At 45.1% G+C, this 16,587-nt stretch overlaps 1 protein-coding gene across 1 annotated transcript in view; it reads right to left on the bottom strand.

Annotated features, from left to right (window-relative positions):
- The window catches only part of ANKRD60 (ankyrin repeat domain 60), a 71,501-nt gene that overhangs the window by 16,536 nt on the left and 38,378 nt on the right, over positions 1–16,587 (bottom strand). Inside the window, exon 3 of the mRNA XM_069243583.1 lies at positions 6,843–7,008. Coding sequence (XP_069099684.1) covers positions 6,843–7,008 — 166 coding nt within the window. The remainder of the gene's footprint in view (positions 1–6,842; positions 7,009–16,587) is intronic.

Genomic DNA, 16,587 nt, shown 5'->3' with positions numbered 1-16,587 from the left:
ATATTAGGAGGGTGGCCTTTCTCTTCATGTGATGATGGTATATGTGCCATATGTATTCTGTGCACAATAATCGGAGGAGTTTTACCACCCAATCCTAACACTTTTCTCAGTTACCCACTCCTTTTCATAGGACTCTCTCTATTCCTTACTGTAAATTACCCAGGAGACCCTGTTTCAAGATAGCAGGACCAAACTGCCACCAGGAAGGCCTGCCTCTAGCTGTTTGTCCACTCTCTACCTGAGAGGGACCAAACTGGTTTTCCATCCTACTGTGGCTGGAGCCTAACCTTCTAGGAGAGGACTGCGCATGAATATAAGGCAATCTCCTTGATATCTCCAAGTCAAATAAGGCAGTACTGAAGGTGCCTTTGTACTGTCAACAGTTCCTATCTACTAATAGGTAACTAGTCCCTGCTAAGTGAGCAATAGTTAACACCCATTGACCTTCACTGGGCCTAGAGACAAGTCATTGTCCTCTGAGCCAGAAGTAATACCTCACCCAGACATAGATGTGTCTTTTAGCTGTCAGAGTGTCATAGGTGGCCAACCTGTTTTTCCTCCCTAGTGTGACTGGGGATGGGCTGCCTAAGAGTGTATTGGGAATAACCAGGAGAGCTCTCTAGCATCTCCAAGTCAAAAGATGTAGCCCTAAGTTTCCCTTTCTGCTCTGTCAACTGTTCCTTTCCACTCATAGACAGCTAATACTTGTAATAGGTCTCCCAGTCAAAGATGTCATACACATGGTGGTGCAATACACACTGCAGTCCACATATGACATCTATCTTTCCACCAATTACAACAGATAGGGAAGATAAATAGGCCAAAAAGAGAGTTCCACTCTACAGGACAACATTTAGAGGGGAAGCACAGGTCAATTACTTCTGTTTAACAGGGAGTAAGTGCACTGAGCCTTAAAGCCAGAAAAAATAGGGCCCAGAAAAAAGGGAAACATGTAGGGTGACCATACAGAAAAGACAAATTTGCAACACTCATGCTTTGGGAAATGGTGGTAAATATTCAGGTCAATTTGGAATAAAAGCCTGAGCAGGAGAAGGTAACAGCTGCAAAGATTACATATGTGTGTTATCTCTAAAAGTTACTAGTAGAAGAATGTTACCTGGCTAGATTAGCCACTAATCCTTGTATGTGGTTCCACCCCCTTAGCCACTAAGAAGCTGCTCCTGATTGGTAACAGCTTCCCAAGGGAGAAGGGGTGAGGCTCTGTCCTTTTACGAGGGATGAGATGAACTCCAAGACTGTCAAGCCCTCAAACATAGTATTGCTAAGAGATAAGACTACCTCTTAGGAGTCTACAAAACCTGGACTAAATGTGCCCCCTCAAGGGTATTATCACATTGTTGTATACCCCTTAAAATTATGTGTTGTTCCTGGTGCATTTGTATTGTCTACTTTCTTTTTCAAAACAATCACGCTTTTTGGTGCTTTGCAATCCTGGTATCTTCTTAGAACACAAAAGCACTCACACTTCCTTCCTGATAAGAAGGAGTGAGCAGCCTCAGAAATTGAAGGTAAGTGCTACAGAAGCTAACAGCTACGGAGATTGCTTTGCAAAAGTCAGACACAGGGTCTAGGTTTTGAGATCCTTGTAAAATTAGGCGCCAGACACAGAATGTGTGGCGTTTCCATAACAATGGTGGTTGTCTCTATACCAATGTCAATAACATGACAACATGTGGAATTTATGTATATTTCTACTGAAATCCAAATCGAATGGAACTTTGGCTGAGATCATCAGAGTTTATTTCAGGTACCTATCCTTCTTAAGGGCTACATCTCTTACTTAGTGAGTACCTTCAATTGGTCCTCGCGTTCCACCTTCTTATAATCAGCCTCCTTTAGTGCTGAATATCCCATGAACAACTGTATACTCTTATGTCTACGGCTATGAATAAATGCAGCAGTCTGTGGTGATTTATCACTCTCCCCATCCTCTCTCCCAAGCACTGGTTTTCAGTAATACAGTTAAGTTCCCATGTACATTTTCATGTAACATGGGTAAAACTTTTCTGTTTGCGATGCTTTAAAAATAAACACAAATAAAATACCAATACGTGCACAAAAGAAGACTTGAAATTTCCCTTAGCTGGCATGCAATTAAAGATCCTTAAACTGCTCTGAAACAAGATTTTGCCCAAAGACACATGAAGGCTCCATATTTGCCGTAGCCACAATCCTGAAGTCTAAGTATCATGAGTGAATTACAGTAATTTATATTGCTCCATCAAATCACATCTATATAAGGACTATACCAAAACCTTAATAGCTAAAGACTACTTTTTGCAAGGAAATGTGACTTCAAATACGAAAAGGGGAATGAACCGACTTAAAAGAATAAAAAATGACAGTCTTCCCCAAGAATTTGGAGTTAAGCGATTTAAGAGCCAGCATGCAGATTCTATTCTTATAAAGGACATTTGAGCACCAAGGCTAACAATGTCACCCAAAGTAAAATGGTTTAGGATACCACAATCTGGAAAACAGCAAGTGAGGAACGAATTAGCTAAGGTAATGCACAGTAAGTTAATGCCCTGGGCAGAACTGAGCCGAAGGATGTGCAGGGTTGTTGGCCCTCTAAGGAAGCCCTATTATACACAGTCAAAGGCTATCTCCAACAGGGGTTGGCTGCCCAGAGGTTGGTGACCAGAGGCTAAGCCTGCATCCAACCGCTGCTATCCTTTTATTTATTACTGCAGGAGTCTATCTGTTGGGAATGTAAGATAATACATGTTTGGCAAACAAAAACATGATTTTCTGCCATGCAAGGCAAGGGCTGACAACCCTGGAGGATAAGCTCAGGCCCTAAAGCCAATTCCCATTAAGCTGACTTTTAAAATATATGCACTCAAACATCTCTGTTATCTGTTAATTCTGTATAGAAAAATGAAGTGGGAATTAAAGACAGGTAGGAGACCTAAAATTAAAAAAACAGGGCCTGAACTTCTTATTGTCGTTGCCTGTCTGTTGCCATCATAAGATGTTGCGATGGTCACCCACTGAAATATGACATCCACAATGTCTGCAATACATTGCTGTATATTGGAAACAAACTTAGACTTTATCAAGACTATTTGTGACATGGATGACTTCTCCTATTCACTGCATCCTTCACACTTTTTATCTTGTAAAGTAGTCCTGTACTTGGTTTTGAGATGCCTGATCAATTCAGAAGAGCAAAGCTATATATGGCTCTTGTGCCGATATTTAGAGTTTGGGTACCTAATAGGTGGCACATCTCACATTCAGCTTCTTCTTGCTGCCCAGAATTGAAAATGAAATCCATAAAATAGATTCTGAAAGGACATTTTCTTTCTCCTGTACTCGCTCTCCCACAATCTCCTCTCCCACAACCTTCACATCATTCATGCTCATCAGTGTCAACAGGAATTGCTGAGATATTGGCAGGCCATTTTCTGAAGAGACCATGTTGTAACAAGTTGTAAATCCAATGGAAAAGTGAAAATAATGGGAACAAGTTATGTAGATTTGTAAAGCACACTATCACCCAGGAGGGTATCTTGGCGCTAAGCAGCTGAGAGTCTAGCTACACCAAGAGCATAGTGGGGATACTTGAAAAGCCAGATCTTCAGCTTCTTGCGGAATTCAAGAAGTCAGGTGAAGGCTCTTATGTATAGTGGCAGGTCATTCCATGCTTTAGGAGTGATGTAGAAGGCTCGACAGTTGGATCTGGTTTTCCACATGTGTGAGATTTAGGCAAGTAGGAGTCCGGATAAGCAGTGGTGTATGGAAGGTTTGTGAAAGCAGATGTGATTGTTGAGGGATTCCAGTCCAGTGTTATGTAGTGCTTTGAAAGTGTTGATAAGAAGTTTGAATTGTGCTTGTTTGTGAATGGGGAGCCAGTGGAGCTCTTTCATGTGTAGTGTGAGTGGCTTGGGAGGTTGAGAGTGAGTCTTGCCACAAAATTCTGAATGGTCTGCAGCCTTCTTGTGAGCTTTTTGTTGATACCGGCAAACAGGGTGTTCCTATAGTCCACCATGCTTGTAGCCTGGATCTGCTTGACACTCTTCCGGGTGCTGATTGGGGGCTTTTTGAAAATCTTCCTCAGCACCCTTAGGCACTGACTTAGGCAGTCTTATTGTTGATGATGATCCCAAGGTTCATGGCATGGGTGGTGGTGGTGGGTGGTGATGTGCTCTTCCCAAAGATCATAATTTCACTCTTGTTGGTGTTTAGGTTAGCTGGTTGGCCATTATCCATTGGGCGATTTCAGTTTTGCATGCATTGAACTTGATCCAGGTACTGGGCATCTTGTCCTTGAGGGACAGAATGAGCTGCATGTCATCGGTGTATGTTGATGTTGTGAAAGCAGATAATGTTGGCTAGAGGAATCATGTATACACTGCAGAGGGGCAGGCTATGGAATGATCCTTGCATAACTCCGCAGATGAGATTGCAGGTGTCCAAGGTGTATACTGCCAGGGTGGTTGACTGGATCTCTCCAGTGAGAAAGAAGCAGATCCATCGAAGCACATATCCAAGTGACATAGAATCCGCCAACAGTAAAATGACTCAGAAGGAAAGAGGTAAGAAATGATGAGGTCAGCACCAGTTTGTTATGAAAGCAAGGCAGTCTTCTGCAAGTTTCATACATTTCATGGAAATCAAAAGGCAATGTTGTATATTCAAAATGTCGTCCCAAATTTGTGAAAATTTGAATTTTACAAGACAACCAACAAGCTCAGGGGCATAACTTTCAGGGGGTCTTTGAGGTGTGACACTTCCAAATAAATGCATTGTTGGCTTGGTAGTTAGGTCTGGAAGCCCTGAGTCAGGTCTACTATCTCAGTGTCCGTTTTTCTTGGGTCCTAAACCAACAATGAAAGAGAATACAGTGACATTTGATGTAAACAGTGAAGAGACACACAGAGATAAAGATACACATCTGCTGACTGAAATTCCAAACCAGCAACCTAAAATCAATACCGGCTTCCCTGCTTGACGGAATTGCATGATCCTAGGCAAATATTTTATTTCACAGAGCCTCCTTTTTCTTTAATATAACATATGTGTGAACTTTTAAATACTAGAATTCAGAATGTGCGCTGTACAAGCACCTCTTATGTTTGATTCAAGGACTATGATGTTGCTCCTTCTATTTTAAGAATCAAGGCCACAGTTATGGTCAGATTTACTTTTCTTTCACTCAAAGCAATGCAGAAAAGGCAGCTTACACCTCTGCGTTGCTTGAAAGGGAGAAAAAAGAAATGCACCACATCTACTGGAATATACGACAGAACACCACATGCTGGAACCACTCATGCCTGAACAACGCGGCCGAAACAACGACTGCATTGTTAACACTAATGCCTTTACCACAAATGCCTTAACAACGTTTTTTTGCTCTAAAGGCACATCTGGTAAAGGCATGTGTGGAACAGCATGCATGGTTCCAGCATGTGACCCCCGACCCACCACCCCTCCCCTAAAACAATCCTAACACTACCCCCACCTCGCCCCAAAAACAATCCTACCCCGACCCCCTTCCCCTAAAACCAATCCTACACCGACCCGCCCCTAAAAACAATCCTACCCTGATGTCCCACCCTGCCCCTAAAAACTCAATATTACCCCGACCCCCACCCGCCCCAAAAACCTGAAATTACCCTGACCCCCACCCTGCCCCTAAAACCTTCAACTGCCCCTACCCGCCCCTAAAACCAACAACTGCCCGACCCGCCCCTAAAAAGTAAAATTACTCTGACCCCCACCCCTAAAACTACCGCGACCCCCCCACCCTGCCCCTAAAAACTAAAACTACCCCCACCCGCACCTAGAACTTAAACTATCCCGACCCCCCACCCCTGCCCCTAAAAACGTAATTACCCCACCACTGAAAATACCGCGACCCCGCAACCTAAAACTACCCCAACCCCCACCCCACCCCTTAAACTTAAATTACCCCCACCTAAAACAACCCCGACCCCCCACCCCTGCCCCTAAAACCAAAAACTACCCGGACCCCCCACCCCGGCCCTAAAAACTAAAATTACCCCGACCCCCCAACCCTGGCCCTAAAACTACCTCGACCCCACCACCCCCGCCCCATAAAACTAAAAACTACAAAACCCACACCCCGAAAACAAAAATTACCCGGAACCCCCAGCGTGCTCCTAAAACCTAAAACTACCCCAATTCCCCACCCCTGCCCCTAAAAACTACAAAACCCCCACCCGCCCGAAAACTCAAACGACCCCGAACCCCCACCCCGCCCCTAAAACTACCCCAACCCCCCACCCCTGCCCCTAAAAACTAAAATTACCCTGACCCCCCACCCCTAAAAAACGCAAACTACCTCAACCCCCCACCCCGTCCTTAAAAACTAAAACTACCACCAACTCGCCCCTAAAACTACCCCCACCCCGCCCCTAAAACTACCCCCCAACCTGACCCCCAGCCCCACTTACCTGACCACGTCCTCTCCCGATCCAGAGTCTGTTTTCCTCTGCCTTAACCACGCATGTTCGTTGTTCAAGAGATGTGTGGTTAAGGCAGAGAAAAACAGAGTTGTTGTTCACAAAAGCGTTGTTCCCCATTCGTGGACAACGCACCTCGTTGTTTAGGAGTCGTGGTTTAGGCTCTTTTCCTATCTACTGAGATATGGAGCACTTCCGCTCTCTTTCAGTGCTGGCACACTGTGTGCTGCCCTCTTACGGGCAGGAATGTTTTTGTGCAGGAAGAGATATAAAACGTTCTAAAAGATCTTCAATGAAAGCACTATCAACATGTAAGAAATTCATAAAAAGGATTTAATAAAAGAGCCATCCTGGAGGCAGAAGTGCTTCTGAAGGAGGAATTCATCTTACCATGTTCTAGAAGAAATTTTACAATTTGCAGATGACCTCGGTGAGCCGCAACATACAAAGCCACAAAGGCTCTTCGTGCAATCCAGGCTAACCTCTGGTTCTGGGTCAAACGTTCGGAGTTTGGAGTATTGTATTTGGAATCTTTAGTAACCCCCAAACGTTGTAGCTGGAAAAGACAAAAAATATTGAATTAGGATATGCATAATAATTTAGGTCTGAAATTCAACAATGCCTATAATGACAATTATAATATACATTTATTTTACAATCTGAATTTGTGTTGCTATTAAATCTAGAAATAAGGCAAATGTATAGGATACCTACCTAAAGAGTCCGTGATTTGGTGAATCGTGGCCAGCCTCCCACTCCACTCCAAAAGAAATATCTCACAATGATCCAATGGGGGATGCCACACCGCCAAAGGTTATTTGGCTAATGTTACCGGAACCTGTGCTCATTGTGGTGGGTGAAAATGCAGCTCAAGCGCTGCCAAAATCTAGTCATTCTGGGTTAACTGGGGGTACCCCATGAAGCACTAAGGGGGCATTGCATCTGGCACTGCACACCCACACTTGGGCGAGGAAGTTCATTCATATTAGTCAGGACAGGTTTTGTCAATTTCATTCGAGGTCTAGGAACTACTTGTAGCCCTAATATATTCTCCTGTATGATGCTTCGGGAAAGTAAATAAAGGGCTACTGATGTTCCAAATTTAAATCAAAATTAAGTTGGTTATCAGTAATAAATCATGATTCATCTGAACCCCTAGATTGCTTAACTCATCTTTCCATTAAACTTACTCTTCCCTCTATATATATAGCGGTTACACTAGTGATAAAATCATGATACATTTATGATACACATATAATTGAGCACTCTTTTTAGAGAGTGCAGTCATTTGTATGTGCTCAATTACCACTGCCGCAGTGCCCCTTTTCTAGGATAATCTTCAGAAAGAGGAGACCAACTCTTTGAACTTCATTTTGAAACATGTAACAGATGCATAACATTTTTACATTAATTTACATGAACAATTAGATAACTCATTATTTATTTGTAGTTGCCTAGATTACGTATCTACCTAAGCATATTCCCAATCTCATATACGGATAGCTGAGTGCCTAACCCCTCAGGGTTTAAAAGTGCTAAGCATTTTTAGAAAAAGACTGTGGACAAGAGAATGCTAAGTAAGGAACAAAGAAGTTTCACCATGCCCTACATTAAAATGAAAACAGTTTACTGTGGGCAATTTAAGCAGGTAGCTCGAGAAAGTTCTCCTTCCAGACGTCCATCAACTGACCATCGTTTCTGATTCCATGTCAATAGACCTATTGTGCAAGCTCACTGACCCAATTATTATTCAACAACTTTTTTTTGTTGTTTCTAATTCAAAAGGATGATTCTTTTTTGCCAACGTAAGCCCAATGATGATCATTGTCATTGGTCATTTTTAGGACTTGCCTGCTACAGTGCTTGCACTAGCGAGTGAGTTCTCACTTGTGAGAGATGTTTTATTACAAGGGATTGAAGCCCAACCAATGCTTACCATTCTAGGGCTCATTGTCACTCTTATTTGCTTCTTTGGAACTGTCTGGCACGTGCCGGCTTCCCTTCCTTTTCCATCACGTGGAGCATGGACCAAGTACTGATTACTTCATCCTGAATATGGACCTTCCTCTGCTGCCACTGTGATTGAGATACTATTTTGCTTTTTATTGTTGTGTTGTTTCTTCGCTCCCACCAACTTGTCCGAGTTGCTTCTTCCCTCCCATCTCCCACCCTCCCGTTGTCTATGTTGCTTCTTCCCTCTCACCACCCATTCTCCTGCTGTCCATGATGCTTCTTTCCTCCCAGCTGGCCGCACCATAGCTCTTTTTTTCTAACATTTAGTTGTGTAACACATCAGCTATGCTGCTGTGCAACATTGCTAAGAGGCATTGGAAAGCCAATAGCTCTTGCATAGGTGAGACCTATTGGTTTGTCAATGCTTGATTAACAATGTGTAAGTCACATGTATAAACAAGAATGACCAAAGGCTGGGTGGGGCGTGGCTGGCCATGACAAAATGGTGGGCGCAAAATAGGACAGATCCGGCCCGAACCACAATTCATCGGCATCAGACCGTCTCCTGATGCTAGGCTGCTCGTAAAACACAGCCAACGAAGAGTGTGCAGCCTCAAGTCCCCAGGGACATCTATACAGCCCCAGAGATCCGCAGAGGACTGAGACAGGCTGTCTTGGTCCCTGCGGTGTGGAGACCTACAAGAGAGGGCCAGACGGAAGCCTAGACTGGCATTCGGGGGGCTTGTGTGGTGCTTGTCGCCGCGGCGGGCCCTCTATGCAGCCATTGAAAGGCTCTCCTCCTGCCTCAGCATTGCAGTCTGGACGACCTGTCTCTGTTCAGGACAAAGCAATGCAGCCAGCCATGTTGATCTCGAGGCTGGGTCGCTGATTGCGCTGCCTGGTGGAACGGCCCCGGACTGGTGCGAGGAGAGTGCCGCTGGTGACTTTGCATGCCCGGCACCTCTTGATACAGAGACCTTGTCGGGCCATCCAGTTACCGGCACACAATTTCCCTGGGGTGGCATACCATTGAAATAGACTACTAAAGTTAAGTCCAGTGTGTGAGAAGGTACTGGTCGAGCACACTTCCTCCCTGCACCCCGATGGCAGCAATGAGGGTGGGGAGACCTCTAGTGCAGGGAGGTTGACTTGTTCATCCCATCACCCCTGCTTGACTTTTCACCAAATACTGACCTTGCCTTATGGACCTGGGCCTTACTGGCAGCGGTGCTGCAAAAGTAGCAAAATTGAGAGTGTGGCGTGGGGGCGCACATCAATACGCTAAAGGGAGAACCTAATCACTGGCTGTACCACTTGCCTTCTAAGCCTCTTCATTGAGATACTTTGGGGGAGGCTGGACTGCTCGTGCCCCTCCCCTGGAAGTAGGCCTTTGTATGGCCTTGGATTCTTCGGCGAGGTGGGTCTGGTGATGGTGCTTCACCTACCCTGACAACACTAAATAACTGCGGGAACCTGATCTGATTGGTGGAGACCCCTTAACAGGATGGTACCCTCAAGGAACCTCATTCCATGCTGGCTAGGATTGAGGACTGCATGTGTCCCTCTCCCCATCTACCGTCTTGGAAGTTGAAAGAGGTGAGGCAGGTCCCACATGTCGAGGAGTGCTGTCATACAATGCCTTGTAGAAATTATGAGAACCGAACGGACACCGAGATCTGTGACAGGCCATCCCATAAAACCTACCAACTATTTTGTAAATTGCGCATTACAGACATAATTTGCACTTGAGCAGAGACTCTATCTGTCACTAATGCCCTTTACCTCCTGCAAGTATTGCCCTGGTGGTCAGAAGTGATCCTTGCACAAGGGGTTTCCGTCACTGTTCTCCTCTTACGCTTCTTTTTGGCCTATGCAAATATACAGCCAAATTTCCTTGTGCGTTTGGGCTATGGGGAAGTGCGGGACAGATGACACAATCCCTGGATCATCAGGAAGCACTGTCCTCAGGGCAGAGAACACAGGAGAGTGGAGACTCCACTGGTAGATAAATTGGATAAAATCTTTGCAGCCATTGCGGACACTACACAGGACTTGCACTCCTGTGTCGATGCCATAGCAATCGAGGTGGCCTGTTGCATCAGGACCTTGAAAAGTTGTTGGGAACAGTCACTTAGATGGAGAGCACCCTCTAGGAGTTGCAATCCACAATCAAGGACCTAGAAACCCAAGTCCACATATAGGTGACCAGAGTCCAGGAGTTGGAAGATTGAGCAGAGGATGCAGAAGGACTTTCCCTTTGCAACAATCTCCGGGTTGTCTGCTTACCTGAGGGAGCGGAAGGCCAGGAAACCATTTTTTGAGAAATGGTTGGCCCAGGTGATAGCCCCGGTGTCTCTATCTGCACATTACCAAGTGGAGCAGTCACAGAGAGTACCAAAGCATAGTATGCCCGTTGGATCGCCCCCCAAGACCGGTGGTGATTCGCCTGTTAAACTTCAGGGACACGGAAACCATCCTGAGAACTGTCAGCGCTGCAGACCCTATTCAATATGATAATGCACATATTTTTCTCTTCCTGGATTACACACTAAGGGTGGGTGTAGCATCGGAGGGCCTCCTTCTTGGCAGTCAACAAATGTCTGAGACAGGTAGGACTTACCTACTCCCTGTTGTTCCCAGCGAAATTGAAAGTTATAGCCAACCAGACCAATTACTTTTTCACAGTGCCCACTGATGCATGGGTCTGGGTGGAACAGCGCTGTTATAAATTCTCTGCCCCGGCCACTCCATCACAGCAACCCACCATGGAGGGGAAACGTAAAGAGGTAGATGGCAAAACTGAAAGGGTAAGGTGCTGCGTGCGGGTGGCGCTCCCTCCCCGGCACAGGCACGTGACCAGCAACAATGCACTTTGATGGCAGTGTCGCATCTAGCAAAAGAACAACACTCCCCCCCTTCACCTCGGCTTACTGAGGACTCGCAATTAGTCTCTATTGCTTCGTTCAGCAGCAGCTATTCACTGGTCCTGCTGAGCGTAAAACCACAAACTGCAAATGTATTGGTTTAAATGCTAATTTTTTTTAGTATTGCAACATGCATGCTTGTGTGATCTTCACTGCTACCGCTCCCCTAGAAAGACCATTTATCCACTCATGAACGTTGGCATACATTTCATAATTCCTTCTGTGTTGAAAACCCGGGTCGCGGAGCCCTAGAAAAGCACGACTGTCTGGATTGTTTTACACCTCTATCCTCCTTTTTGGGAGGCTGCATGTTGGTTCATGACAGTGGTCACCAGTCCCCTGCACCAAACAACTTTCCTATCTGGTTAGCCGGGGACCGCTTTATGAGGCCCCGCTAAAAAAGGTCCCACGGTATGGGTCTGTTTGTTCAGTGTTTGGGTACTGGTTGCCTTTGCGCCCTCCCTGGGAAGGGAGTTGGAAATTATGTTAATCTTGGGGGTTTTTTCTGTTTGCAGGTCATACATTACACGCACTCATGGCTCTGAGTTGTGTCTGTACCATCACTCCGCTAATGCGCCATGCCTAGTTTACATGTACTAACCTGAGATGTGCAGGGAATGTGGACAGCATATGGCGTAGCACCCATATCCCATTTCTCCAGGAGACGCACATGGCTGGTGGAGAGGATGCTCGACTACAAAAAAAGATGGTGTGGGCAGTGGTACTGCACCACATACCCAGGTTTTGCTTGGGCCATTAATCTGGATACGCCCTGACATTCCCTTCAAATGCACTACTACAGAAATAGATCTCAAGGGTAGGTCTGTGTTTATTGAGGGACAGTTTGATGGTCGCCCCCGTCTCAATGGGCAGTATTTATGCACCAAATGTAGGCCAACAAGCCTTTCTGGCCCGTTTATCTGTTAATCTCATGACTGGGAACATATCCTGTGTCTCATTGGTGGTGACTTAAATAACATACTGGACCCAGTTCTTGATCGCTCCTATCCCCTCCCTGCCAAACATCACCCGCGACCTTCCCCCTTCAGGGTGACGGCAGCAGGTCTCACCGATGGCTTGCTGATTGGTCTCTAAAGGACAGCTGAAGCACACTATACCCAGATGTAAAAGATTGCTCCTACTAGTCCCCGTCCCATGACCTATATGTCAGATTGGACCATAATCTCTTCCACCCAACTATACATGCGGGGGTAAAGACTGGGGAATACCTTGGGTGGACCTTTACAGACCATAACTGGTTACAGTTGCATATAGACTGCGGAACCCCTCGTCCCCCGTCCCAACATGGCGATTCCAGCCAAAGTTGTTGGAGGATGACGCGTTTCGGGTCTCGACCAGGGAAATGCTGACTTAATACATGGCAGAGAATTGGGGTACAGCAACGTCTAGGACCAGAGAATGGGAGGCACTTAAAGCAGTCCTTCGAGGGCACCATATCAATGGTGCGGTGGGGATACGGGCTGATGTGCACAGAGAACAAACCTCCCTGGAGCAGTCCCTTGGCATGCTAGAAGCTGAATCTCGTGCAGTCCCAGAGAGCCGCCGCGCACTTGCAGACAACTGGGAATGGCACACTCAATTAGTTGATCAACTGAGATGTTTTGAATTCTGGGCCTACCAGCCAAAAATGCATGCTGATGGAGACACATTTGGTCAACTTCTGGCCTGGCTGCTCCGTAGCGCGCCAATTACACTGATTTGACAGTCCCCAACTTGCACTGTCACTAGTCAGACAACCACGCCACCTTTACCTCACATTATAAGGCACTCTATGACCCGCCCGCTGTCGACGAAACTGATAACATATGGGCCTTCCTGGAAAATCAGATGTCTCGCAAAGAACTGCAACTGCCTCTAATGGATCAGGAACTCCTGGCATCCATTAGAGGCTCAGCTACGGGGAAAACTCCTTGCCTAGATGGCCTCCCAATAGAATTTTGAAAGGCACAGGAAGATATTCTGGTGCATAAATTACTGGAGATATATCAGGTAGCATTGGAGGAAGGCAGATTACCACCTACTCTTTTCTAATCTCTTATAGTCTCTCTGCTGATACCTGATAAGGGCACACTCAAGGTGACATTCTACCATCTGCCTGTCCATGTTAGGCACGGATTACAAAATCCCCAGTAAGACCATTGCTGGCAGTCTCCTGGAACCTATGCCATGCCCATTGCACACTCTCAAAAAGGTTTTATCCCCAATTGCTCCTCGACCCTAAATATTCGTAGTCTATATAGAGTACCCCAATCGCCATACGCTGCTTATTTGGTGCTCGATTTAGAGTGCGCATTTGATACAGTAGACTGGGCCTATATGTTTGCTGTGTTTTTAAGGTTTGGCATCCTGGCGCACTTGCTGCGTCTTATCATAACATACTGGGGGACATGTGAAAAGTGCTCCTTCTCTCTCCCCTGTTACAGTATATGTTGCCATTGCCCTTTGGTGCCTAGGCTAATACACTTCATTGGGTAATCTCATCCTCCTACTGGGCATGAGATTACACATACGCACACGCAGCTGAGTCTAGACTGATAGCTTGGACTTTCACAACTGGTGCCGAACAATTTTTTCTACAGGTTATATGTGACGACCTTGTTTGATTGTATATGTATGTAGCATTACACGTTTAAACTACTGTTTGGCATTACTATAAAAACTGAATCAATGTCTCCTGTCCAGAAAAAAAGGATACTGTTTAGTATATATAGACCCGCAGGAGTGTATACTTTGATGTTGATGATATAATGATGCTCTCACAACTGAAACGTGATCTGTACCACTCCTGAATAAAAACAATACCAATTGGTTCACAAAAAAAGAGATAGACCAAGGCTGGGGTAGCAATATGGGGCAGCCCATAATAAACCTCTTTCTATCCTCATTCTCTTTTCACCATAAATTGACATTTTGCTATTCCTACAAAATATGCTACGAATGCATCATGTCTCAAACAACTGGGAGTCTATTTGATCTTTAATGTATAGCAATATAATTGTAAAGCACTTTTTACTGTTGGTGCTGAAAGCTATTTTGTTTTGATGTCCAACATAATGTTGCTCAGTTTATAAATATGTAGTGAATAGAACGCTGTGAGAACAGCTGAGATTCACACCTATGAGCACAAAACAAAACACAGCCCCCAGTAGGGAATGTATTTGTATCTTGAGCAACAAAACTGTCTTGTTTGAACACTTCTTTTAGCATACATCTGAGTGTGTCCTTACAGATGTGTAAATTGCAAATCTGGATTTAATATTATGAAGCTGTTGAGGGTTTTTTGTTCAAACACTCAATTTTCTTATAAAATGCAAGATCAAACGCTTTCATCCAGGGTTTGATGCGTAACACAACGCAATTGTGCTTTGATTATTCTTTTGTAGGGAGTTACTGATTGCTTACTTAATGTGAAATGATATTGAAATTATTTGAGTAGGTGGCATGGATTTGTCCTTAAGAACTAGTAGCTCTTGATTATGACTGCTGGCTCTCTAGCAGCTTTACTCTTGCACTGGCGATGCTGTTGAGCACTGGCTCAGATGGTTGTGTAAGATAAACTAGCAACTACAAATATATTGTGGTATACACATATTGTGGTCAAAACACTGACCACAAAATATCGACTTCACATATAAATAATGCAAAGTACATAAATACTGACTACCAAAATATTGTAATCCAAAATGTCGACATTATAATAGTAAGTACATGTATGTCATTGTCAACATTATCCACAAACACGAGCAGTAGTATGACTGGTGTCATTAACTGACCTTCTCTAGTCCTTAAACAAAACTCAAGTATGTCCAGCAATATATGTCTGCATTCACACTCTATGCTTGCCCAATGCAATTGTGGAAAGAGCATATCCTTTGTTTGCTTGACCCTGAGGTGCCTGGCTAAGGCGAGCTCATGTGCCAGTGTTAGTGAGAATTTCCTGTGGCAATCTATCACTACCACCACTGGTGTGCACCATGTTCAAGATTGGAACGACTGAGAAATAACAGTATCCACTCTAGGAAGTCTAAGGTGCACCCAGCTACTTCAACATTGCGCTTGCATATGTACCCACACCAGAGCACCGCACTGTTGCCACGTCAGAGCCTCGGTTCTGTGATACATCATGTACCTTAGAGAGGTCTTTCTTATTAAGACATTGATGCCTCAGAGGCCACAGCAGGTGGGGAGGGTAGCTGTGAGGCTCCCACTGTAGTCTCTGTAGAAGCACAACACACCTATATTTTGGGCTCGCCTGGTGGAGCATCCATGTCCAGTATACAAGTGCGGATGCATGTTTCTACATACTAGAGCAAGAGTCTTAGGGTCTTTGGGGCATATATCCACCGATACATGACCACCATAGTGGGTCCACCAACAGGATCCAGACTAACAATGAACACCAGCTTGGTAATCTAGACCCATGGGGACTTTTCTTGATATTCCTGCAGAGGGGCTTCTCCTCACAGCCTGTGATCCTAAAGAAGTGGTTGAGGGGCTGTGGGTATGGAGCTTCTGGTGATCATCCTGTCCAGTGACCTGTCCTATTTATTCTCTTTATTGACCACCCAACGATCAGCAGTCAAAGCTAGCTGCTTTGGTTCTGCAATATGGTTGCTGGCAAGTATGGCTGTCTGCAGATACCTGTATTTAACTCAATGTCATGGCCCATTGTAGGTGGTGCCAATTGTCTTCAGAAAGACATTAGAAAATTACTTTAGGAAAACTAAAAGTCAGTCCACTGCATTGGAGCCAGTGAGGCAAGCAACACTCAGCTTACTTCAGATTTTCCAGATAGGTTCCCAATTAACAGGTCAACGATTTATCGACCTTGGTGTTCCTTTGTAAACGCACCCCATGATGTTTGTGCCCTCATTCAACTACCATCTCCTTCAGCTAAACTGACTTCCAAATAGTGAGAAAGCAGAAGTTACCTAACTGTGAGGGGGATGTGGGGGGGGGGGGGGGGGTGACACTAAGCCACTGATGTGGGCTCTGACCACCTGTGTTTGTGTGGTTTGTAGCCCTAATTTTAGGTTCCCACCTACTACCCTATTTAAGGCTGGAATTATTATTTCTACTGGCTCTTGAACCAAGCTTATTCGGATTATCTCCTCATCTGTGGATGTTGACACACATATGTAGCAGGATCTTCTGTAGTTCGGGGAAAGGAATCAAAAGAGATATGTCACATACACCCCTTTGGGCCACTTAGATCAAGGAGCCTGGGCTACAGCCAA

Source organism: Pleurodeles waltl, chromosome 7 (assembly GCF_031143425.1).
Source record: "Pleurodeles waltl isolate 20211129_DDA chromosome 7, aPleWal1.hap1.20221129, whole genome shotgun sequence".
Classification (NCBI taxonomy): Eukaryota; Metazoa; Chordata; class Amphibia; order Caudata; family Salamandridae; genus Pleurodeles; species Pleurodeles waltl.
Note: the sequence above shows the minus strand (reverse complement) of the source record. Positions and strands in the feature narration are given on the sequence as shown.